The 27119-nt window shown below is 39.4% G+C and overlaps 1 protein-coding gene across 7 annotated transcripts; it reads left to right on the top strand.

The window, feature by feature from the left end:
* Window positions 1–714: 714 nt before the first annotated feature.
* LOC111570319 (zinc finger CCCH domain-containing protein 7B-like) lies at window positions 715–27119 on the top strand. Of its 7 annotated transcripts, none has more exons than XM_035949439.2 (23): window positions 715–931; window positions 1174–1241; window positions 1362–1398; window positions 4114–4311; window positions 5454–5612; window positions 6213–6293; window positions 6719–6773; window positions 6877–7040; window positions 10026–10608; window positions 12572–12630; window positions 12722–12815; window positions 13022–13180; window positions 14619–14830; window positions 15458–15558; window positions 15695–15876; window positions 18051–18139; window positions 19678–19844; window positions 21467–21572; window positions 23234–23342; window positions 23571–23707; window positions 23811–23980; window positions 24177–24272; window positions 26438–27119. In XM_035949439.2, exons 2-23 carry the CDS (start codon window positions 1183–1185, stop codon window positions 26616–26618), a joined length of 3198 nt encoding a protein of 1065 aa, XP_035805332.2. In that variant the 5' UTR covers window positions 715–931; window positions 1174–1182; the 3' UTR covers window positions 26619–27119. The 7 variants fall into 7 exon arrangements, with proteins under 7 accessions (XP_035805332.2, XP_035805331.2, XP_035805330.2 ...); XM_035949438.2 differs by having other exon boundaries at window positions 10026–10617; window positions 19681–19844; XM_035949437.2 differs by having other exon boundaries at window positions 10026–10617.

Genomic DNA, 27119 nt, shown 5'->3' with positions numbered 1-27119 from the left:
ACCAGGGACCTTCTCGCTGCAAGGCAGAAGTGCTAACCACTACACCACTGTGCAGCCCAGTTGAGATAATCATGACAGATATTTCTTTTTTTTGGCAATATACAGTCATGGACGAAAGTATTGTCACCACTGCATTTTTTCCAGAAAATACACCATTTCTCCCAGAAATTGTTGCAATTACAAATGTTTTTGGTATACATGTGTTTAAGATAAGATAAACTGTATTGATCCCACAGTGGGGAAAGTTCACCGTTACAGCAGCTCCAAGGAGAAAAAATAGTAAAAAAAAAAGTAGTACAGAATAAATAGAAACAGTGCAAAAACGCAGAGAACATTATACACAGAAGATTTCGCTGGATTTTGGTTGATTTTTCTGTGAATGTTCTTACGAAACATTTTTAACATTTCTTTTTTTCAACCAAAACATGTTCAAAGATTTCCCAAAAATGTTGAAAATGTGGACATCAGAAGTTTCATTGTGAAAATATTTTTTCCCCCACATTTTCAAACTTTAAAATGGGCCAATTTTGACCCGCAGGACAACACGAGGGTTAAAACTTATTTTGATGAATTGAATTTTAACATTTGCTGTATTTTTCTCCCAGTTATGTTATGGTTTCACATTGTGTTGCTTTTGTTTTTTGTTATAGCTGCGCTGTTATGTGTATTGTTACCACATTGTTTTATCAATAAAGTTGGTTTTAAGGAGGTCACGTGAGCGCTCTGCTCGGAGGAGGTCTGTGTCTAATGGGTGCTGCTGGGAATCGAAACTTAACCGGTGCTCGGTGAACGTCCAGCTCCGGCGGCTTCTCTCCTCTCCCCCGTTTGTCTGCGGCTTCTCGGCGCCTTAAACTTTGTCCGCGTCTTCCTCCTCGGAGCCAGCATGAGCCGCTTTTAAACTTCGGTTCAATGAACTTCCTGACTTCATCAGGTAGGTGTGTCTGAAGTTGGCCCAGTCGCGCCACTACAGCCAGTAAGCTCGGAGTTGCTGGTGCCGATAAAGAGCAGTAAATGACGGTGTAGCTCAGGCTCGGCCGCTGAGAGAGTGTCGTGAATGTGGCGGAGAGGTGCTGGTTTCCTGTTCTGCCAGTGGGAGTCTAGTAGCTTCTATCAAAATAACATCTTTGTTACTAACCCCTCTTTGGTGTTTCCCCCTGCCCTTCCCCCCTACAGTGAACAAGCATGGACCCTGTCCGACAGAAACGCAGGAAGGACATAGGCAAAGCTCTGGCATTCATACAGTGAGGGCATTTAAACTACATTTGACTCCACACTCACGCAAAGTGAAACGGACTTACTCATATTCTGTACAGCTGAGCGGTGTCAGTATCTCTGAGCGACTTTTCCCTCTTGTGTTGCAGGTCTTCCCTGGCTTATCCAGAGCCTGAGGGCTACCAGGTACCAGCTGTTCACAGTTTGTTTCCTCTCCTTTCTGTTTTTGCTTTCTGGGTTTGGTGCATGTTTTGGTGGGCATTTACACTGATCAGGCATAACATAACTTAACCACCTGCCTAGTATTGTGTTTGTCCCCTTTATGTGGTCAGAAATGGATCTGAACCATTGGACATGGACAAGAGGACCTCAGGGCGTCCTAGGGGTTCCGACACCAGGGTGTTGGCAGTGGATCCTTTGGAGCCTCTGTGAATCAAACTTTTTCCACTACATCCTGTTGATGCTTGATTAGTATGAGGTCTTGGAAGTTTGGAGGTCAAATCGACATCTTGTGTGATTGTCGTGTTCCCCAAGACGTTCCTGATTGGTTGATGTTTTGGCGATGTGGTGGGGTGCATTTTCCTGCGGGGGTAGACCAGTGACGTTTGGAATTTCCATTTGCGGCAATGTTTATTTGGATGTCAAAGTCTCATCAACACGGAAGCCAAAATCCAAGGTCTTCCACCGGAACACGACATAGTACCTAATGATCACTGTTATTTACATTATGACCACTGACTGGTGAACTGACATTGATTATCTTGTTATAATGAAACGTTCTCCAGGGAAAGCTTGAGTCCCGACATTCATGTGGATGTTTGACATGTACCACCCACCTAAACATTGCAGGTCAAGCAGCCCCCCATGGCAGCAGCAGTCCTTGATGCCATTTGCCACTCCCTACACACCACAAAAACTGCTCAGGAGTGGCCCGTGGGAACACAACAGAGCTAAAGTGTTCACCCAGGTTTCCACACTCCCTAGATCTAAACTTACTGAGCATCTGTGGGATGTCCCAGGATAGGCCTGATCTAGGTAGGTCCCACCCTGCAACCCACAGGACCCACAGAATTCACTACCACAGGACACCCCAGAGGTCCTGTGTCCATGCCTCATTGGGTCAGAGGAGTTTTGGCAGCATAAAGGAGACCAACACAATATTAGGCAGGTGGTCATAATGTTATGCCTGATCGGTGTATTTGTATGCTAAAGTCACAGGCCTCCTTCTCTGTTTTTACTTGAAACTTCTTTATTTTCATCCTTGGCTGCATGTAAAATCAGCAAGACTGGATTTTTTTTTCTCTTGCCCATAATCTTCTTGGGAGCCTTACAGCTACTCTTAGCTTTTTTCAAACCTGTCTCAGTACAGTCGCTTTGTAAGAGTTTTCAAACATGAGATGTGTAACAGGGCTGGATTCGTCCTCATTCAGACTCAAGTCAATGTTAATGTTCCTCATTCTTTCATTCAACCATACTCACCACAGTGACCCAAAGAGCCACAGCAAACATGTAAAATTGGTCATATATGAAAGATTAGACGGTACATCAAGTGATAAATAATGCATAATAATGCACCTATAAATAAAAAGAGAGAACTATTAGAAAACCTACCCCACTGGTCAAATACATAATATCTCAACACATAACAAATGATTTATATGCAGCTGATAGACTGTGGCTCTGTGAATGGAGAATCATACATGGTGGGACTTACTGTTAGATTCTTATCGGTCAAGTTTCCATGTTGGAGATAAATTATAAGTAATTAATAAAGTTATTGCTGTTGTTCCATGTCTTTGGAGATGCTTAGATGTGTCTTGTTTTATAACTGAGAGGAAAGACTCCTACAATCAGCTAGAGGCAAATAACTGAACTTCAGCTTCAATGTGTTTTACATTCATAATTAGTCAGTCTTATTATTTAGAGTTTTTTAATGGCTCTGTTTTCATGTAAAATATGTGCAAGTGTAGGGCAATGTGAATGAGAAAGGTGACTTTGGAACATAAATTGTGTGTTTTAAGCTCTTCGCTGTGTTTTTGAACCAGTGTTGGTGCTGGAATGTGGAAAAAGTTCTCTGCAAATTGTTTGACACAACTCAGAGTACTGTCGTTGTCAGTCAGTGCAGCTGCATGCAGGCTTGTGACAGTAAGATTGCCATCAAGGAAAAGTTACCAGGGTCCTCATTCGGACATTAAACCAACATGTCCAGTTGATGTCAGATTAATAAAAAATGACTGCATCCCTGAAAAAGGCTTTTGACAGATTGCCTTTAACTTAGAGGCCAATTGTTGTTGGCAAGGGAAAGAATCCTGCTGAATCCAGTGATCACTTAATTTTTCCTCTTGTGCCACCTTGAGGTTGATGTTTTCACAGTTATTTAATGGATTGGCAAAAAAAAAAAAAGATGTATTGAAAGGCTGTGAAATGTCTCAGCATATTAAAACAGTGACCATGACATTTTCTTCAGGAAATTTACCATGAACATCTTCAGCTCCCAGTAAATCTCATCATATGTACACATGGTCATGTGAGTGTTATATTAAGACAGGCCATAAAGAATCCTTTTGTTAGTGGATGACAGCTAAAGCCATCAGGCAGCACATTGTTCATGATGCATGTGGTGTTTCATCTACAGAAGTGGACAGACTGCTCATATTGCCAAGAGTGCATAGAAAAAAGACCTAGGGTAGAGAGAGCTTTTTGGTTACTGTGCTACTTTTTGTCCACATCCCATCATGATTTTCTCAACTGTTGTGATATTTTTTTTTAAATTCTTGATTCCTGCTTCCGCTTACCTTTCTTCTGACTGCATGTGTGTACTGTGCAGAATGTGCAAACATTCAAACATTCTAGAAACACACCACCAACATCTTATTCCCCTCTTTCTTTTCATCCTCCCAGGACCTCTTGACCCAGTTAGTGTGCAACCTTCTCGATGAGGGAAATGCCTTCTTCCGAGACAGAGAGTGGGGTCGGGCTGTCAAAGAGTTCAGTGAAGGCTTGAATGTCTCATACTATGCTGAAGGAGAGGAGATCCAGATGCCTGAAGCTTTGCTAGAGAGCCTGTATGTCAACAGAGCTGCTGCCTACCACAGTATGGTGAGATAGATCTGGTCCTGTGTGTCTCTACGTAATTCTACAAACGAAGTGTTACAATGAGCAACAGTAGAGCTCAGACCATACATGTAGGAAGTTGTTGTGACAACTGCTTCTCCACACCCACATCAGACATGAGTCAGTCAACTTTAGTGTCAAATAAAAGCAGATCAACCTGTAATAACTGCTGATTGAAACTAAAATTGCAAACAGGTGTAGCAGGGTTCAAGCAGTCGACTGCTATGTGGACCCACCTGAAGCAAGCCCCCAAACAACGAGTTCAAATTTATTCTGAACAATTCTAAAACAGTTTTCTATTGTCTTTTATCTCTCATTTATGTAATTTCTAGCCAGAAGGAAGTTATTGGTCAGATAAAACTTCTGTGTAAACCAAAATTTGTGCTGGGTATGAATAATTTTTAGATTAATTGTATATTATTTTGATGAATTTGAATGAATTTACTTTAAACCAGTAATGAAATTCATATCTAACCAGTTTCAGACTGTCCCATCAGGCTTGTGGTCATGCCAGTGAAGCAGTTATGGCGGCCAGAGGTCCTTGATGATTCAGCCAAACTTTGTGTTGACCAACAGTCAACACAGATGTTTCCATTTCCATGCTTGTGAGATTCAAATAACCCAATAATTTTGACCTTTTCTACTTAAAAAAAATTATGTTGGAAATAAACATGCAGAAATCATATGTTTGGCATTATATAGTATGCATTACAAGAGCTGGGATGTTGTAAATTATACTCACTAATTTGAACTTCATATAAAAACAAATGGGGTGATTGGAAGAAAATGTATTTAGAATAATTACAGTTCAGAATCAAAGGTGTTTCAGTGTCCACAGTTACTCCTATTGATACAATTAACAGTTGTCAAGAAAGGAGAGTTTCCTGACCTTACCATTTAGGACACACTTCTCAATAACTAAACCAAGTTTGAAATATTGTAATTAAGGACACTGTGCTTTGATAACCATCATTTTATTCTTTATATATTGTCTTATTTAAAACTACACATTATCACCAAGTCGAGAATTCTGTCCTGCCTGTGAATTTACATATCATATGTTACATTGCCTTTACTTACTGCACTTCCATACTGTCATTAATGATCTTTTCCCATGTTTTGCACAGGGTGAATATGATCAGGGAGTGCAGGACTGTGACAGCGCTCTGGAAGTGTGTAAGAAGAGCCGCAGAGCCCTGTACAGGAAGGCACTTTGTTTGAAGGAGCTTGGACAGTACAAGGAGGCCTACAACTGCACCACCAAATGTCTGCTCATTGCTCCTCAGGTAAAGGAAGACTTTATGCTAATATTTCAAACAATGGCTGTCACTCACAAGAGCAGGAAATTTGTTTTCAACACTGCATCACAGTAAGAACATGTATGAAATGTAATAGAAGCTGGCACTTGGCTGTGGTGGTTGAGGCTCTGGACTGCTGATCATAAGTTGATGGTTGATACTATTTATTTAAAACTACATATGTGACATTAATGACATTCCCATCAGCCTCAGCTTTATTTTGCGTTTTAAGCTAATTAGTGAATGTCAACATGCTGACATGCTTAATTAAGATAGGTCAACATATTAAGCATAATACCTGTTGCACATCTGCAAGCCAGCATTAGCATGTAGCTCCAAGTGCTGTTGTGCATAAACTAACTTCCTCGAGCCACTAGCATGGCTTTAGTCTCTTGTTTTGTTTCTTTCATCACACCTCACGGCATTCGTAGTACAGTTTGCTGTTTTGACTAAAATGTTCAACTCCATCTTTATGATTATCTCCTTTCTGACAGCTGTAATGAGTGTGTTACGCTACATAATTGTTATAAAAAACTCTTGGCTTTGCAGTGGATTAATTAATTAATTAATTCCTTCAACTCTTGACAGGACAAACAGGTGAACGAACTCGCACAAGAGCTGGCCGTCCATCTGGGACTGAAAATTCGAAAACCCTATGTCAAAGCAACGGTTAGTGAAGTCAACATATAGATTTTGTTCATTGTGGAGGACAAGCAAATGATATTTAAGGATTTTCTCAGTCTTCAGCTTAGTTATGATCAGATAAGATGCAGTTAAGAGTTGAGTATTGAACAGAACACAGATAAAACAAATTTATATTTAAATGTTGACATGTACATCATTATCAATTACAATCAATTAACTATAAATGTAATTGATAATGATGTATATGTCAACATTGAAATATTATTGAAGTCAAATTATATTTTGACTTGTCAGGGGAATTAAATACTTTAAAAGTTGATCTAACAGTAATTATGCAAAGTTTCCTGTCAGATTTTTTTTGCTGAACTCTTACTCATTGTTTACTCTGTTCCTCCTCTTTTTTATTTGTGCCTACTTCTATGTTCTGTGTTTTTCCCTCTACTTTCCAGGTGTCTGGTGAGAATTTAGGAAATGGTTTGAATCCTCTGAGTGTTGTTGCACCAGGTGAGAATTCTGGACTCGTTAACAATCCTGGCAACATACATAATCTCGTGATTTCTGCTATTACAGGAAAAATCCAAATAAATGTCCTCCTGCTTCCCTTCAGTCAGCTTTCCCAGCATGCCTCAGCCCTCCTTTCCCTGCACGCCTCCCAGCAGTAACCAGCCTGCTGTCTATGCAGTACCCGACTCTTTGGAGGACTCCGAGCGGCTGGGAGACGACTTAGACAGCCTGCTAGACTGCTTTCCTACTGAGCAGGGTCCAACTGAGGTAAAACATTTCTGTGGAGTTTGTCCTTGCAGACCAATTATCTAACTTTTTGCTGATAGGAAGAGGATGTCCTTGGTTGTAGAGGAACTAAGATAGAGGGTGTAGAAAACCACAATAGTACATTCATAATGTCCAAATGTTGAAAGGTTGGATTGTTGGGAAAAACTGTCAAGGAGCTGCTTTTACTGTGGTGTTTTATTTCATTCACGAAACAAATCACGCCCTTTTCCTTTTACCACAGCAGCAAAATCAACTTTAGTACTTGATCCATTACACACAACATTCTTTGCATTTTTATCTCTTTTAAAGTTAAGTCTTTATTACCTGGTGAAGCAGCTGGAACATTTACTTTGCAGTGATCTATGAGTGGGAATGTCTAATTTCTGATACTTTGTCAAACAGCACAAACCTTGCATGAGACTATGTTTTCTGTATAATTGTCAAGCAAATTTCATTCCAACATACACTACCATTCAAATGTTTGGACACAACTTCTCATTTAATGGTTTTTCTTTGTTTTCATGACTATTTACATTGTAGATTCTCACTGAAGGCATCAGAACTATGAATGAACATGTATGGAATTATGTAGTAAACAAAAAAGTGTGAAATAAATCAAAACATGTTTCATATTTTAGATTGTTCAAAATAGCCACCCTTTGCTTTGATGCTTTTAGTGCTTTACACACTCTTGGATGAGCTTCATGAGGTAGTCACCTGAAATGGTTTTCCAACAGTCTTGAAGGAGTTCCCAGAGATGCTGAGCACTTGTTGGCCCTTTTGCCCTCACTCTGCAGTCCATCTCATCTCAAATCATCTCGGCTGGGTTTAGATCAGGTGACTGTGGAGGCCAGGTCATCTGACCTAAGCAGCACTCCATCACTCTCCTTCTTGGTCCTTCCACAGCCTGGAGGTGTGTTTGGGGTCATTGTCCTGTTGGAAAGTAAATAATGGTCCAACTAAACGCAAACCGGATGAGATGGCATGTCGCTGCAGGATGCTGTGGTAGCCATGCTGGTTCAGTGTGCCTTCAGTTTGGAATAAACCCCCAACAGTGTCTCCAGCAAAGCACCCCCACACCATCACACCTCCTCCTCCATGCTTTACGGTGGGAACCATGCATGTAGAGACCATCCGTTCACCTTTTCTGCGTCGCACAAAGACACGGCAGGTGGAACCAAAGAGCTCAAATTTGGATTAATCAGACCAAAGCACAGATTTCCACTGGTCTAATGTCCATTCCTTGTGTTTCTGGGCCCAAACTAATCTCTTCTGCCTGTTGCTTTTCCTTAGTAGTGGTTTCTTAGCAGCTATTTGACCATAAAGGCCTGATTGGTTCAGTCTCCTCTGAATGCTGATGTAGAGATGCGTCTGCTACTAGAACTCCATGTGGCATTTATCTGGGCTCTAATCTGAGCTGCTGTTAACTTGGGATTTCTGAGGCAGGTGACTCTTGGTCTTCCTTTCCTGGGGCGGTCCTCGTGAGCCAGTTTCATTGTAGCATCTCATTTGTGTGACCTCACTTGGGGATACATTCAAAGTTTTTGCAAGAAAAACACAAACAGTGTTTCACGTTCTGCTCAGTTGGGTCTGTCGGACTCACAATCTTCTGTCTGATGGCCAAAGCTGATAGATTAAATGTGAGAGGGGTTAGATGGAATATTATCTCCAAGAGAAAACATTATTTTAGTCTACACAGCTTGAAAACTTGACATGTGTGTGTCCTGAGGAGTATAATCCAGAAACCCTGTTGTCAGGCTTCAGCCATGATCTCATGCCGCCCCCTGAGTTGCCAAATGTCTTCCTTCAAGGCAGGTTTCACTGCAGTACATGAGAACAGAAGGAATGTCCCCCACAGGCTGGTCCATATTGACCCCACAGTTGTGTTCTGTTCTGTTCGACTAATGTGGACAACCACAGTCCACATAAAAAAAAAAACATAAGCGATGTGCCATATTTTTCAAGTGCTCGTATAGGACAAAAAAAAACCACAAACATGAAACAACAAAGATTGTTCGCAGCTGTGACACCCGCTGGAAGTTTAAATGTCTTGACCTTCTAGTGAACAGAAAAGATACAGAATCATACCAACATTATCCAGCTATCGTCAGACATCCATTAAAACCTCGTATATGTATGTATGCAGTGTTGTGGAAAAGTATTAGATATTGTGTTTCACAGAAATCTTCTATTTTTGCATATTTCTCACACTTAAATGTTCTAGATCGACAAACTAATATTTATATTTATTGACTATTACACAGAGATAACCCCCAAAACACAAAATGGCGTTTTAAAATTGTGGTTTATTGAAGAATTTGCCCCTCTGAACCTAATAATTGTTGGGCCACCCTTATCAGCAACAACTGCAGTCAGATGTTTCTTACAGTTTGTGATCAGTCTTTACATTTTCTTGGAGTATCTTTGTCTTACATTAAGATTTGTTTGATGACCTGAAATAATTAAGTGTGAGAAATATGCAAAAAATAGAAGGTCTCTGCAAATATGTTCACATGGCACTATATACAGGGGGTTCTTAGCTTATGATGTATGTCAGAACTGGTTATGTGGTAATAGTTGGTGAGCGGTGCGGACGAATACGTTGTCACACGGCGCTATAAGACGACTTGGTTTACATTCGCTGGTTGTACGCCACCTTGGATTGTGCTACATTCGCTATCTTTTTGCCCTTCATTATGGCTCCCAAGTGTCAGTCAGACTCTTCTGATGGCAGCACTTCAAAGAAAAGGAGATGGAAGTGAAATTAGATATAGTAAAATGCTTGAAACAGGGCAAACAGTGATACTGTGATGCACGTAACGGCTTTGTTTACATTTTCGCCCGAGTTCTGACTCACGGCGAAAATCGACTTGCGCTGCGCCATAGGAATGGAACTCAGATGTAAGTCGAGGACCCCCTGTAATGCTCTGTCTCAACTGTTTTTCAGTCCTTTCTAACTCAAGTTTGCTTCTCCGTGTTTTCCAGATTCCCATCCATTCAGCGTTCTCAGTCCCCAGCCAGGCATCAACTAACAATCATGCAGTTTCTTCTGATCTACCCGCCCCAACACCCCAGCTGCCTCCCGCCTTTTTCAGCTCAGCCATCAGCCAACTCAGCTCCCTGGACTCTTTTTCAGGCGGTGCACACAGCACCTCAGTTGCAACACTGGATTTCCTAGATGACCTCTCGACCTCTGGAACTGGAAGTGGAGCAGTAGCTTCGAACTTGGTACTGACCTCCCCAGCGCAGGAAGTCCTGCATGGTCTCGATTCCCTCGATTCTCTTGATGACTTCTTGGATGTGATGCCAGGTGCTGCTGCTGCTGCTGAGGATATTAATAAGTCCCAAACAGAGCTGGACGCAGGGGAGAAGTCCCTTGATGAATTGCTCGATGAACTAGATCCCCCGCAGGCTGTCTGTCGTCAGAATGGTCTTGCTGGCGAGGTCCCTAAAATTGGTGTTAAATCCATGGAGCAGCTTGAATCCCTTGATGCCCTGGACTCGTTTCCCTCGGTGGAAGGTGTCGGAGTAACAGGCCTGGACTTGCTGCCTGAAGTCAGCTCAATTGGTGATTATGGTTCGTTGATGAATTTTTATATTATTGGCAAAGCAGGAAGTTGTTATTTTTGCATTTCACATTGATTGGTAGATGCTGAAAGTAGCTACTTGGATTCAGTCATGGTTCTAAACCTTTTCGCAAAATCTATGATGAAGAAGAGACTGCACTGAGTAGTAAAAACAGAAAATTTGAAAAAGAAATGTTAATTTTGTAAAACAGAAATATTTTTCGGTTTTATCCCTTAAATCATCAGTTCACTTATTTCATTTTTGAGTAGTATTTTGAGGTGGTTTCAACCCCTAAGTTTGAGAACCACTGACCTACATTGTAAGATGCATATCAACATCAAGGAAGGAAGAAAACACTTTAGGCATGTCTGTCTACGTGGTATATTGTTTCAGCATTTCCGGAATTTTAAGCCAAATTAACCTAAACACATCAAACTATAACTTTTTTGCTGCTTGATACCAAGAGAAAACTCACCTGATATAATTCTGTGATATAACTTACCCAGATTTCAGTTTGGTTGGTTGCAAACCAAGAACCTTAACTGGTGTTGGGGTTGACAATTAATGAAATACTAATTACAATTTTTGCCTTCCACAATTAGACACACATGATCAACTATGATTTAAATGTTTAAAATGCTCCTCTTATTGAAAACAGCCCGTGTAGATGAAATCACTCAGTTTCAGTTTGGGTAAATTTGACTCTAGAATCTTATTTGACTGCAGTCGCCAAGCCTACTGTCTATGACAGCCTGCATGTGAGGCATTTAGGGTACTTGAATCAGTTGTGTCTGTGATAAGCAGATGTTGAGTAAGTGAGGAGTTATGGGTACGGTATAATGTATATTTTGCCACTAGGAGATGTACTGAATTCAGGTGAAGAAAAGCCTCATTTAATGTGTTAATAGCAGGAATGCAGGACAACATGGAGGCGAAAGCAGTTTATTTAAATGCGAAGTGCAACAAAAATATTTTGCCTCTAAAATCAATTAATCGTGATCTAAATTTTAATAAAAATAATCATGATTATCATTTTGGCCTTAATGGTGCAGCCCCGGTCAGGTGTTTGGAAATATTTTGGCTGAACAAAGGATGATGTTGACAAAAACAGGATCTGTCAGCAGTGTCTTGCCACATCATAAGGCAAGACAACTAATTTATTTGACCATTTAAATAAGCACCACAAAGCTCTGTATTGGTGAGTGCAAAGCCAGATCTGACAGATAATATTTTCAGATACATCTGATGAAAATTCCTGAGTAATTCCATATCATAATGCATATCGCAGAACAAAAAAACTTATGGCAATGTCGTTCTTTTCCATTAGCCCAAATGATACAATTAATAGAATCTGAAATTTCAAACACCTTAAATACGTTCTTCCTTCTTTAAAACTTGTGTCGTCCTGCGGGTCAAAACTGACCTGTTTTAAAGTTTGAAAATGTGGAAAAAATATATTTTCACAGTGAAACTTCTGATGTCCACATTTTCAACATTTTTGGGAAATCTTTGAACATTTTTTGGTGGGAAAAAAGAAATGTTAAAAATGTTTCTTAAGAACATTCACAAAAAAGTCAACCAAAATCCAGTGAATGGATTTTGATTGATTTTTATGTGAATGTTCTTAATAAAAATATTAGAAGTTTTACTGATATGTATGTAATCACTTTAGATATTTTTAGGATTTTTTTGGAAGATTTTTACTCATTTTTGAATGTATTTTCAAGAATTTTCTTGCCAAATTTGAGGGATTTTTTTAAAATAAAACTTTTAAGGGTAACTTTTGGAATTTTCTTCCCAAAGGTTTTGCAAATTTTCAGAAATTTGGGGGAATTTTTTTGCTGAATTTTTGGATTTTTTTTCAGACAAGGAAACAATATTTTTTGGAGCCTGTAAATGAGGACAACAGGAAGGTTAAAGATCATTTACCAAAGTGTAATTTATTTTCCATCATTGCTCCTCAGGTGTCCCTCCTCACGGTGCTGCAGCTCCAGTAATGCGATCCCCAAAAAAACACCAAAACGTAAGACAGATTATTTGGCTTCTGTTACTGACTCTTTGATTGTTTGATTTGTTTGCATGAACTGAACTCTTATTCTTATTGTGGAAACTAGGTGAAGGAAAACCAAGCTCCAGCTGCAGTCTCTAACCCCCTGTCCTCCACCCACGAGTTCCTGCAGGCCTGCTCAGCTTGTTTTCCTCGGGAAGGTATGTCGGGAGTTTAGTCCTACTCAAAATACCGGTAGTGCAGCAAGGACTTCTAATCATCCTGCTGCTTCTTAGCTGGTGATGATTTGACTGTCCAGGGAGTTTAACACCCTCCTGTCCTCATCAGATTTTAAAATAAACTTGTGATTTAATGTGCATCATGAAACACTGAGCTGTTTCTTCTTTGTTAATATTTTTATTCTTAGGTCAAGGGATTTATTCTTATGTACACAAGCCAGACCTGGTCCACAACTGTAAAGGAGACATTCTGTTATGCCGACTAAAAGCAGCATATCCTTCAGAGTGGACCAGAGTGCGACCGATTCCACGGACATCCATCAGTGGGCCATTTGTAATTTGCAGAGGTAGAAATCTCAAGATGAAATTCAGTGGTGGAAAAAAGGGTTTGGACACCGAAATTGTGAAATATGATGTTAAAAATCACTCTAAGGTCTTCAAGTGCAATTTCTTTTAGTCCAGTCACAGGCTTGATACTAAACAAATGCTTTAAAAAAAGCTATTAAAATCTTAAAATTGATTGGTTTCATAAAAATAAGAAATTTTAAGTCTTGCCTCATTTTAGTAGGATTTAGTTTTGTTTTCTGGTAAACGATAAACAAAAAAATATAATTTGTATTTGTTTGTGTCTGTCTAATGCAGCCACACCTTTTGAAACATAGAAAAGATTTTTCCACAAATATTTCATGATAATATTTGAGATTGTGTAAAATTTTAAGGGTGTCTGAAAACTTTTTTTCCACCACTGTATGATGGAAAATCAGGATTTTTCAAGTGAATCGTGTTTGTTAACTCCTAGTTGTTGTAGGTAAACTGATCTGCATAGTTAACAACGCAAAGGAGGAAATGCCCCAAACATTTTAATATATCAACATAGCTAGATTTATGATTTAAGTATGAGTTTCCAGTTTTAGCAAGAAGCGCGCACACTTTAAAAAATTCTTTGCAATTGTTTGCTAATGAATATTTTCACAAAAGGACCACTATGCTGCTGTCCAGTTTCCAAATTCTTTTATTTCCTGTTCTTTTTATGTTCCTTTTGTGTTGTTATTCCATGTACAATACAGTAAGATTTGTCAAAAATTAAAAAAAAAATCTAAAAATGCCTTTTTAGCTTTCAGTTTCAAGATTTTTTTTTTGTTGTAGTGATTTTGTTTTTAATAATAATTTTTGTAATAATAAATATGTTTTCCTTAATATAAACGCTATTCCAAAAATTCTAATTCAGTCCAGTATTACCATATCAAATGATGAAAGATCTGGATAGCATAGACTGTTTTGGAAAAAGCTACATCTTTAAACTTTAGAGGCACGGCAACTTAAGGGTGTTTACAAGCTAACTGGTCAAGCTCGTAGAAAATACACAACTAGCAAGTGTAGCGCTAAACGTAGATGTCAGAATCACTGAACTACAGGTTGAGTAGATAAGTTGATGCACATTTTATGTAGAGGACACTGAAACCGCAAAGCAGGCAGAAACAAACCATCAGAGCACAGTTTGTTCTTTCACACAGGAACACTCTTAAACTTTACAGCAGGGCGGGAAAGGTGGTTTAGATTCAGGAGCGTCAAGTATTCTTAATAAGACTCAGTAGTTTTGGGGAAGTTGTCCTATTTGTTTGCATATTTCCAATGCGATCAAGCCAATTTACTGCCATGACAAAAGAATTCAGGAAGAATTCATGCCAGTCACAAGTGAAAATCAAATCACTGTGCAGTTTAAAACAGAACTTGTATTAAAATGTGTGATTCATGAACGCGTTGTGTGTTTTCTTCCATGTCCAGAGCTGCTGAAGTCGGGGGATCTGGGCCTGTGTAAGTACGGAGAGAACTGCACATTCGCCTACAACCAGCTGGAGATCGACGTTTGGACAGAGGAGAGGAAGGGAAAACTGGACAGAGACCTGCTGTTTGAAACACCTTCCAAACTGGATCCTGTAAACGCCATCATTCGCCTCCTACAGGAGAACAAAGGCATGTTCATGTTCCTCTGTCAGGTCAGTGCACACGTCCGGATTTACTTTTAATTCTGTGTTTTGTCTGCACTCTAGGGAGAGCTAAAACACCAAGCATGTGTTTTTTTTGCCCCAATTTCCTACAGTATCCCACCATCATGGTTCTGTTATTGTCAGATTTCAGACCTCCCCAAAGCAATTATGGAAAGCTATGCCTACCAACAAAGTTTTATGCTGATATACATATAAAAACAGTCATTTCATTATACATTTTCTTTAATATGAAGGCTATCATAAAAAATGTGCGAGTTTTATATCAAATCACAGATGATCTGGACAGCTGTGACTGTTCTGGAAAAAAAAGATACAGTAAAACTGCTCAAAAGCCTGCTGGTCATGTTGTAATTCTGTTATTTTATTTCATTTATTCATGTATTGTAGCTAGAATTTATTAATGCATGTGTTTGTTCACAATTAAATCATGTTTTATCCTCCGTATAAATAAGGTTTTTACACGATATACACTGTTTAAACCAAAAATCTAAACATGCCAGTTGGTGTTGCTATGATCTGTATGTTGCATGTGTCATTCATAAAGAATGTCCGTCCTTCTTTGTTCCTCTCCACCCTGTCGCTGGTCTTTTCTGTGTCTCTACTGCATCTCTGTAGGAGTGCTATGACAGTAAACCTAGAATCATCAGCGAGCGCTGCAGAGACAAACCCACCGTCTGCTCTAACTTGAATGCTCGCCATAACTTCGATGCTAATAAGTGAGTGTGTTTATAACATACTATTCATCTCATGACCTCTCACGCTCTCTCTCATTTAAATCTTGCAGTAATTCTAATTCACGCGTCTTCTTCTGCGTCTTAATCGCACTTTGATTTGTCCTTCTGTGGCCATCAGGTGCTTGGCGTTTGTGGTGAGGACCCACAATGTGAACTACAGTAAGGTTCGACCGCTGAGCGTCCTGTGCCACTTGGATTTGTGCCGTCAGTCCATCCGCTATGGCTGCCAGAGAGAGGACAGCTGCTATTATGCCCACTCCGTCATAGAGCTCAAAACCTGGAGGGTGCAGCGAGCCACAGGTACAGTCTTATCAGAGGCATGCACAGTGTTTCCATGTGTACCGGAAAGTTTTAGATCAGTTTTCCAGGTCTGGAAAACCTGTGGAAGTCTCAGTTAGAGGTTTTGACACTTTTCCTTATGCAGACAGGATATTGTCAGCTAGCATTTGATGCTATGTTCAAGGACCCGTCGACGTTTGAATGCCAGGATGAGAGTATTTGGCTGAAAGGCTCTGACCTCCGGAAACATTTTCACCAACCTGGTTATGCGTCTGTAGCCTGAAAAAAAACTTAATTGCAACCAGAAAACTTGATGTGTAAATGAGTGGATTCTAATTGTTGGCTGGTATGAAGCTTTACTGTTTAAGATGTGCAGGATTTAAAGCTTTATCACTTTCAAGAAAATGGTTTTCACAGTTATCATTAGTTGTCTGATGAACATATCAGTAATGTTAAGTTTGCAAGCTACCCAACCTTGTGTGTTTAGATGGAATGATATATTTGCTGCTTTGTTTTTTCTTAAAAGGTTTAACCTTTGGAGCATTGTTACGATCCACCCACTAGGGTCAGCTGGATGTAACAAAATAACCAGATGTCATTGGTTCAAGTAAAGGACTTTATTGCTCAGTAGCAAATTGAACAAAGAAGTGGTCAAGCAAAGCAAAACAAGTCTGTGGGTTTTGTCAAATCAAAGAATAAAATAAAACCAAGCGAAGGCTAACAGAGTATCCAGCCTAGCTAACACAAACAAAACTATACTCTGTACCCAAACTTAAACGCAGTAGAAAGCCCCACCACAGGTAACAGAATCTAATGCAAACAGTGCACAGAACTAGCTACACAAAACTGGTGCCTCTAAACACAGACATTTAACACACAGTACACAAAGACTCAGACTGCAAAATAGCATCTTCCTGAAGTTGGTGGACTGCAAACAGGAGCCACAGTCTCAAACTGAGTCTGGGGGCTCCACACCAAATTAGCAGCTGCCAACAGAAGCTCTAAATGTCTTTAGTCACCCCTCAGGGACCCAGCAGACCACATATGACCACAAAACACAAGGAGGCACCAGGGCGAACTGGTCGCAAATACCAGCCACCACGACTCAGAGTCTTGGTTGCAAATATGTACTCATGTGCAGTGATTGCTGGGATGTTGCAGGAGGAGTAGTTGTGGTGGAGGACCAATCCCGGTTTGTGGAGGACCAGGGCTGGGAGGAGGTCTGGAGCTCCAGGCTAATCGCTCCTCAAGTGTAATCAACCCACTCTACACACCATCCAGACACAAAGGCTGTACAAAGTGCATTTCCCAACATACACCAGAGGCAGTCACAGGCATCCAACTCACACCCGTGCCTCTCAGTAGAATTTTTCTCTAAGTATTTACTGCAGCCAGTTGTAATGCATATCAATTAAGAAAAGCACTCAGAGAGCGCAGTACTCCACCAAGGATGCTCAGTCCTTGTGTCATTTCCGACAGATGAATCTTTATTTTAAAAAATGACGTGGAGCTAAGCACAGGTGTGTGTTATGCATGTGTGCGATATGTACGAATCAACGAATTGTGTGACCTAAACATGTAGCGGGCGGCGGGAATTGATGTTCTGTTCAGTTCTGAGAAAAAAACAAAGCAAGATAGAAAATATGACAAAGCCCCTATAATGACCAAAATATGAGCTCAAAAGTAAAGGTAGTGAAAATATCCTTGAGCTCATAGAGTTAACCAGAGTGTACACACCACATGGTTCTTTTGAGTCACTCTGTTGTCATCAGTGCTGTTCCAAATCCAACTGTGAAACCTCCTGTACACGACCTGCTCAGCACCAAACTTTGGATTAAGACCAAACCATACTTAAAAGCAGAGTAAATATTCAGTTTCCCATCCATGCAGTGAAAAGAAGCATGATGTGTTGGATGTAAAACGGGCAACAGTTTGCATTACATTTGTCATACCAACTATGGTGTCAGTATTTCATGTCAGTATTGTTTAACAGCTTGTTCCATTGCCTTCATTTACTCCTATTGAGTAGGTATTCAATCAGAAGAGATTCAGTCTTGGAAAAATAATATTTTTTGTACTTATTGTAGGAATAGTTAACTGCAATGTCTATAGTACAAACCAAAAGATGGAAGTTTTTACTATACTTTCTCTAAGTGTGGATAGTGATGTTATTTCTGTGTGTTTGTTATTTACAGGTATTAGCCCTGGTGTGATTGTGAAAGTGTCCATGAAGTATTATGAGAAGCAGGAGCCGCAAAACATGAGCAAACAGAAAGGGAACAAGGTAAGAAACTATTTTTGTCATTTGTATCCAAACAACACAATATTTTTCTGCCATTTTGACTGACTTGTCACAGTTTGTTCCAGGTCAGCTCGTCTAGTCTCTTGTCCGATCTTATTTTCATAATTTACATCATAAGTTACAGAGCTTTTGAAGTGAGCGTTGTCATATTTATCATATGAGATATCCATCCATCATCTACATACCGCTTAATCCTCATTAGGGTCACGGGGGGGCTGGAGTCTATCCCAGCTGATTTAGATTAGAAAGTCTTTATTGTCCCGATGTGGGCAATTTGATTTGCAACAGCAGTCGACAAAGAAGTTCATACCATGAAACAGTACAGTACAATACATAGAAACACAGATATAAATAATAAATATCATCAGGTGAGTTATCGTGACTCTATATGTAGCCTACAGTACAAGGACACATGCCTAATGCTTATTTAGAAACCCAACAGCTAAGGTTCCTGTACCAGCAACTCACTGCAACAGTTAGGACTGACTGAAAGGATGAATAAAACATTTTTAAAAGTGAACTATCAGCATTAAAATCCCTCAGCTTCCTTAAAAAAACAGTCTCTGGTTGGCTTTATTGCAGGTATAGTCCGTATTGGCCTCAAAAGTCAGTTTTTCATCCAAGATGGTGCCCAAATACTTGTACTGAGTTACAATCTCCACAGCTGCACCATTAATGAAAGTGGGTTTTGGGACAGGTAGATTTTTTTTTTTTTAGGGTGAAGGCAGGGGACACCCTGGACAGGTCGCCAGTCTATCGCAGGCTTACATATACAGACAAACACACTCGCATTCACACCTGCGGCCAATTTAGAATAATTAATTAACCTCAGCATGTCTTTGGACTGTGGGAGGAAGTTGGAGAACCCAGAGAAAACTCACACATGTACAGGGAGAACATGCAAACTCCATGCAGAAAGATCCCAGGAAGGCCGAAATGCAAACCAGAGATCTTCTAGCTGTAAGGTGAAAGTGCTAACCACCAAGCCACTGTGCTGCCTTCTAGCTGTGTTTGATATGTTAAAATGTTTGGGGCATTTTCTCCTTTGAGTTGTCACGTTACAAGCTACAAAAACTAGGAATTAACAAATAGGATTCACCAGAAAAATCCTGACTTTCTATCATATTTCATGTTGAGATTCTTACCTCTGCAAATCACGAACGGCCCACTGATGGATGTCCGGGGAATCGGTCGCACTCTGGTCCACTCTGAAGGATATGTTGCTTTTAGTCGGCATAACAGAATGTCTCCTTTACAGCTGTGGACCAGGTCTGGCTTGTGAACATAAGAATAAATCCCTTGACCTAAGAATAGAAGTTTTAACAAAGAAAAGAAGTTCAGTGCTTCAGATGCGATGCGATTGAGATATTTTTCATATAATCTGTGCGGAAAATGTACTTGTTTAAATAATCACACGTCGACTCTGTAATTGTGAGCTGATGCAATTCTGCCTGTAAACTATGCATTATATGGGATTTATTCTGTGAACTCAGTCTTAGTTTTTATATCTTAATTTCTAGCAGTTGTCTTCTGGAGGGATCTGGAACAAACCGAGAGGAGCAGCAGGAGCTGCTAGAAAGAGTCTGAGCTTAAAGATGAAGTTTGCCTGCGCTCAGTGCTGGCGGGACGGCCAGATCAGCGATCCAGACAAAGCCCTCAAGTACTGCACTGCCAAAGCCAGACATGTGTGAGTCACAGTAATATGTGTGCTTAGAAATTTGTTTTAAATTACTCAAAATGTGTCCAAGATGACGACTCTAAGTTCTCCAAACTGGGTGTAAATGGACACAAACTTGGTTGAAAATAACCAAAAAATGTCTAAAATGGTTAAATTCTCCACAGTGATTCAGAATTATCCAAAATAACATAAACATGTCAAAAATGACCCAAAGATTATTTTAAAAAGACAACAAATTATCAAGAACAACTCAGTCTGTCCAAAATGCTACAATGAATTGACTGAGAACTGTCTGAAATCCCTTAAATTATCTAAAATGACTCAATAGACCAAAGTTAGTCCATGAAGACAAAGAAATGATCAAAAATAACTCAAAATGTGTCAACTGCAACCTTCCAAAATTAGTCAGACATGGTCAAAAACTCTCAAATTGTATGCAACAAAAACAAAAATGAGTCTAGAAAGACAAAATACTATCAAAAACTACATTTCTTTTCAAATTTACTCAGAAAAATTGTTCTATGTTACTTAAAAAAGGTCCAAAATGACCTAAACATGTAAAAAATTCCTCATAAATTGTCAAAAACAAAGAAATATATGTCGGTGAAGGAAAAAAATCCCCAAACAACTCAAAGTTAGTTTGAAATGACACAACTTCACGGATGTCCAAGAACATAAAATGAAATAAGTAAGATATTTAATACTTAAACATAGTACCTGAGTAAATGTACTTTCCACTGTCAGTGAATCGTGTTAATATATTAATTCTCCTCAGTAACTACAGTAAAGTTTGGGACATTTTGTTTCTGTGAACTTTAGAAATAATGATAGTAATCATAAAAATATATACATGTGTGCTTATACAAGTCTGGAGATTATACAATATATTTGGTGTTTTCTCCTCCTTAAATTACAAAACTTATCCATAAATACAGCTGTGTCATACTATCAGAGAGAGTTTGATAAATAAAACTTTCATTGTGGGTTTAGCGAGGGACTTGAAAGCTTTCACATCGTGTCAAAACTGAATCGTATTCACACCTCCTGAACTTATGAGTGCAGTTATCTGAATTTCTGCTGTGTGATCCTTCCTCGAAGCTGATCCTTATTAAGTCTTTGCCACTATCTGGAAGTCATAACAATTATTCCTTATGAGATTCATGTCAGGGCTGCACAACTCACTCACAGTGGAGTTCTTTTTCAATCTTTAATCTTGAGTGTGGTCTTTCACTTTGAAAGCATTATTTTGTTCCTTTTGCGTTAAGAATTTGTGATGCTTTAACTTCCAATCCTGCCTTTCTGTCTCAAGTAGAAAATAATGTTCTCAAATTAAAAAAAACATGCTCTTGAATAATGAAACCAGCAACCCAAGTCACTTGTATACACTGTAGTAAAGCTTTTTTTTGTATTTTTTTTGTTTTACATACTCACCAACTGAGCAAATGCTAAACCTTCGACTTCAAAGATCACATTGCAGCTGCAATTACCCAGAGAATGTTGTTATATAGAGTTGAACTTAATCAATTTTTATGTCTCTTCATTCAAAAACCAACCATTTTAATGTATGTTTTGTTATTCAAAAACCAGTTTCTTACAGAAGTTCTGTCCCCTTCTTGTGTTGACATCTTCAGGTTTACTAAAGAGAGAAGAGTCCTGCTGGCCAGGTCTTCAGAAAGAAGTAAATGGGTTCAGATCCGACCGCTGCCACATGCCAAGAACTTCCCTGTGTATTATGATGTAAGTGTTCTCCCTCTAAACCAAACATGTCAACTGTTCCCGCAGTGATGAACAAGGGTCTGATACCATTACTCAAGTAAATCCGTGCAGAGTTGTGTGCTGCTGTATGAATGTTCAAAATCTCACATACAGAATCTTTAACTACCTGTGTGAAAATTGCTCACTGCATCTTAACACCCAACATCAGCCACTGTTTTCCCTGATATCCTCTGCTATGTTTGAATTAAGATCTAAAGTATTTTTTTTTAGTGTTCACAGTAACCACAAAGAGTGTTTTCTATAAACAGGGGCCACCTCATTAGGATGCATGTCACATTGACAACAGTGAGTCCCTTGTTCGATTTGTGGCTGACCAGATGTTTACTACATGCCTTTGTGTTTGAACAACTGTATAAAACAAGAAAAGCAGTCAAAGAGCAGTACTCCGCCAAGGCTGCTCAGTCGTATCATTCAAATCACTCAAATTTGTGGCAGAAATCACAGCACTATAGAATGTGGCCATTTAATATCGATGTACCCACAAACAAAATGACCTTGCGCTGAGCACAGGTGTGTGTTATGCACGTGTATGTTATGTATGGGTACCGAATCATGTGACCGAAATATGTAGCAGGCGGCGCTAATTGATGAGATTCGGAAACACTCCCACAATTAAATCAGTTGTTCCTTGTGTGATTTCCAATGGATAAGTCCTGATAAGTCCGCAGTGGTGGATTTGTAGTAGGATCACAATCATGTGATTGTCAGCAGGCAGAAAAAATTATCTTAGCCCCTTGATGCTGATCGTCGCAAATTCGCATCATACCACTTTCATTCAGACTGCAGCTGAGATAGCGTATGCCTTCCCATAATGCCGGTTTGTACATATTCAATACCTACTCATAAACCTTTTGCAAGCACTAGTTTCTCGTATGACCGGTCAGAGTTGTTCAGTTGTTGTCATAGTTACAGTGATGCCATGCTGCTATCTTGCAGTGATACAGAAATCTTTAAGAAATCCGTGGATCCAGAAAATAAGCCGCATCATTGTCAAAATCTAATCACTTGATCCTTTTGTCATTTCTGGCCTTCCCTAAAAATTTGATCCAAATCTGTTAATCAGTTTTTGAGTAATGTTCCGCACAGACGGACAAACAGATGGACAAACGTACGCCGATCGTCGCATAACTCCGCCGTTCCTTGGCGGAGTAAAAACTGAAGCTGACTGCACAATTGTTGGCAAGTTAAAGTCAGGATATACTTTGTTCTCTTTTCAACTTAAAATATATCCATTATGCTGCTCCTACATTTGGAGCTATCGATAAAACTCCCTTTGGTTGATCTAAGAAGGATCGTAAAGTGTCTACACAGCACAAACCACCAAATAAATATATTTTTCAATCATGATTCTCACATGGTCCCTATTGGAATTGGTGTTTTCTTTTTTCTAAACTGAAGAATATTGTTGCTTATAAGAGAGAAACCTATCAACAAATGAGCATTTCTCTGTGGAATGCTCCTAATTCAGACGCCTGGTGCACTTAAATGAAACACTGCTCCTGTTGGCCTCAAGGGGGCAGCAGAATCATCTTATTGAAATGCAACTCAAAGGTTTTGTCTGTTGAAAGTTGGTACTTAACAGTGTGATGTGTGTTTAACACCATGATGTTTCCTCCTGGCAGATATGCACTCAGATTTTGGAAAAGAGGAAATGCACCTACACTGGGAACTGCACCTTTGCTCACAGCGAGGAGGAAAAGGAGATGTGGATGTATATGAAAAATAATGACTGTGAGTTATTAAAATCGCTCTGCAGTGCAACTTCTTTGTAGAGTTTCAGTATATTTGATCTATATTTTGTTTGTCGGTGTTTATTAATGTGGACATCATGTTGTTTGTTGCATTTGAGCTCCAGCAGAGAGATTCAGTGCAGTTTAACTTCTGAAATACATTCAACATTCCTCAGTCCACTCACTGGACATCCTCATGGTGTTAAGAGAATTGTCTTTGTACCTGTAGTGCGAGACATGCAGCAGATGTATGACATGTGGCTGACATTAACTGCCCAAAACCGCCAAGCAGATGGAGCCATGCTCACCCAGCCCATCCCAGAGGAAAAGCCCATCGTTATGCCAACCGACTATGCTGAACCAATGGTGGGTTTACAGCTCAAGTAAAATGAAACTAAAGCAAAACTAAAATCTTTTTGTGACGGCATCAGTAATAAAAGATTATATTAATGTTTCCGTCATATTTTAGACTGGATTACACTGCCGTCTGTGTGGTAAACACAGTAACGGTGAGCGGCAGTGGCAGCAGCACATTTCCTCTGAGAAGCACAAGGACAGAGTGTTCAGCTGTGAGGGAGAAGACGAGGCTCTGATGTGGAGCTACCGGTTCCCTGGTAGACACTTTGAAATCTGCTCCAAGTAAGATCTGTTCCTCATCCGGTTTTGTCAGTGTTCACTTCAGCTGACCATCCCGGTGTTTTTAGTTTGAACCTTTACCGTAATAAGGCCTCCTTTACATACTCTGCCAAAAACACTCTTATGAAATGACCATCCTCCACATGTTCGACTAATCCGATGTCATCTATAAAATGGGCTCTAAATGTGTCCTTAACAGGCTTGATGCCCTCCATCACTCAGACACTCATCTTGCTACTGGTGCACCTTTCTCCACCCTTTACAAACTGATGGGTTGGTCCTCCCTTTACACCAGGTGACTCCAACAACTGGCTTTTACTCATCTACAAGACCCTATCAGGGAAGACCTCAATACCTCTCCAACCTCCTACACCCCTCCTGTAACAACTACCACCTGAGGCCCATTGATTTCATAACACTTTCTGTCCTCTTTGGCCATAATTCCTTTCGCTTTGCTGCAGCAATCGATTGGGATTCCCTCCAAAAATCTCTCAAACTGTCATTTCTTCCATCACTTTACATGTTTAAGCAGAAGCTGCAGCAGACCCTAGCTGACCGCTGCACATGCTGACTGTTTTCGCTGAATTGCTAGCATTAATTTAGGTTGTTTGTGATCTTTGTTTAACCCTCCTGTTGTCCTCATTCATGGGCACCAAAAAATAGTGTTTCTTTGTCTGAAAAAAATCCAAAAATTCAGCAAAAAAAATTCCCCAAATTTCTGAAAATTTGCAAAATCTTCAGGAAGAAAATTCCTATAATTCGTTAAAAATTTCCCTTAAAAGTTTTATTTAAAAAAATAAAAATTAATAAAAAATCCCCCAAATTTGGCAAGAAAATTCTTGTAAATATTTTCAAAAAAATTAGTAAAAATCTTCAAAAAAATTCCTAAAAATATCTAAAGTGATTACATGTATATCAGTAAAACTTATAATATTTTCTTTAAGATGGATGGACCATTTAGTGAGCAGCTCCGTCTCCACACACATCTCTAAAAATCTATGAGTACAGAAACAGAGGGATTCCCAGTATATCTGAACAATATACCAAATACACCATATTATAATGTAGGTGTTCTCCCTTTAAACCAAACATGTCAAATGTATCAAAGAAAAAACATAAAAAACAGAATATTTTTTACTTGGATATATGCAAACCACACATGACCTTTAGTATTCATCTCTGTGGCACTTCAATGCTTCATTTATACAGGTATTTTGTGACACATTCTGCCTCTATCAAATAATTGCAGCTCCTGTGATTTAAACTGCACTAAACTAAATTTAAAATATTTATGTTTATCATTCAGCCCTAATTCCCAGATAGCACAGCCTTATGGAGGTAGATTGTTGCAGCAGTTGTAAAAGATGAAATGATCTGCAGAATTGATTGTGTTTGAATGATGCGCTTTCTGTACATTACCTCTTTTGCTGCTATTCCAGCGTTGTAGATTGTGTTCTCCTCAGCAGGGAAACCTACTGTTTAAGAAAAGACTGCAGCTGGTATAGAAGGTTTTGCACTGTGTTGATGTCATACTTCATGTGAGTAATGACCAGTGAGTCAAGCATAACCAGGGGTTTAGAAGGGCAGCAGCTGCTCCGTCTGGATAGGATTAATCTTTAGATCACTTGCCTTTTGGAAATCATCATAGCCCAACATCCTAATCATTCAAGCTACATTAAAAAAATCAATATGCTTTGAGACATTTTGACAGATTTCTAATTGAAATAGAAGAGTGCTATTAATGTCCTGATGTTAAAGTTACCCTTTTAAAGCTGGGACAGACTTTTTTTTGACATCATTGATAAACAAGGTTGGTGAATATTGGTATTTTTTATTTTAAGCAGAGGGAATTTGTGTGATCTCTATAGCCAGTTTTATGAATTATCCTTATTGCTGTTTTTTGTAGTATTGATAGTGGCTGTCGTGAACGTTTATGTGTGTTTGTATTTACATGTGTTGCCCCGAACCTCTGCACAGTCATTTAGATATGATATACATGGTCTTTAGACTTGTATGCTGACTTTTGCTCATGCCCATGGATGGAACAGCGTCCTCCTAGAAAAGTCTCACTTTTACACCCAGTGGTAGTTATGTCAGCTGGATTTGGTCACCTCACAGTTGGGTCAAAACAACAAACATCGCTAGTAGTAGTTGAAAGCTGGTCTGCTCTCTGGATTAGTTGACTTCGCAAGAAAATCTGTGATACCAGCAAATACCATTCAGGATCGAGTCTGCTAAACGGTTAAGGAGTGGACAATACTCATGGTACTGAGCTCCATTGGTGATGGCTTCTTTTTAATTCCGACTAAAGAGTGAAAAGCCATTTTGGAACTGAAAACTTTCCCAGCTTTCCCAAATTCTCCAATAAATTAAAGTCATTTTATTGGGAATTAAGAGCAAATGTCAAACATACACTGATAAAACTTCTGAGACGTTTTGTACCATGTTGACGATGAACAGGTTGGGTGGCAGCTGTCCTGATGGCGTGAGCTGTGACTACGCCCACAGCCCCGAGGAGCTTCAGGAATGGACCGAGAGACGAGATTTCCTGCGACAGAAGCTGGCCAAAGCCAGGGAAGACATGCTCATCATGCCCGATGAGTTCGACTTTGGGAAATACAACTTTCTACTTCAGGACTGACAACACTGCTTTTTGTGTGTGCCATTTTTGTAACTACCAAAGCAGTGTATTAAGAAATTTCAAACTACAGCCGACATCTTCAGGTGAAGTGATCCGTATGTACGGCTTGATGAGCAAGACATTTATTTGCTTTGCCAAAAATGCCACATGCCATTTATTCTAGACTTTAGGTAAATATTTAAATTTCTTCTGAACGTATGGCGACTATGTATTCCTCCTGTGTGTTTAGCTCATACTTTAGGGTAATCTACACACTGTTGTGAAAGTAATGCTCATGTTGTTGCAATTCAGAAACCTTAGCAGACACAAACACACTTTTCATAACTGACGATTCATAAAAGGGTCATATTTAGCCATACATGCAGCTTTGTGTGTGTGTTTTTTTTCATTTTCCCTTGTGTTTTGTTTACGCAGAAATGATTAAAAATGTTTTTATTTTACAGTTGACTGAGTGAGAGAGGTTTAAACCTTAATGTGCAATAAAATACTCCCCATAAATGA

The sequence above is a fragment of the Amphiprion ocellaris genome, chromosome 19 (genome assembly GCF_022539595.1).
Source record: "Amphiprion ocellaris isolate individual 3 ecotype Okinawa chromosome 19, ASM2253959v1, whole genome shotgun sequence".
Taxonomy (NCBI): Eukaryota; Metazoa; Chordata; class Actinopteri; family Pomacentridae; genus Amphiprion; species Amphiprion ocellaris.
Note: the sequence above shows the minus strand (reverse complement) of the source record. Positions and strands in the feature narration are given on the sequence as shown.

Excerpts from the sequence above, each read along its gene's own strand:
- LOC111570319 (XM_035949437.2), top strand. The coding sequence starts at position 1,183 with ATGGACCCTGTCCGACAGAAACGCAGGAAGGACATAGGCAAAGCTCTG. Across the intron at positions 6,294-6,718 it reads AACCCTATGTCAAAGCAACG|GTGTCTGGTGAGAATTTAGG; the intron begins GTTAGTGAAGTC and ends TCTACTTTCCAG. Across the intron at positions 12,816-13,021 it reads AGCTTGTTTTCCTCGGGAAG|GTCAAGGGATTTATTCTTAT; the intron begins GTATGTCGGGAG and ends TTTTATTCTTAG.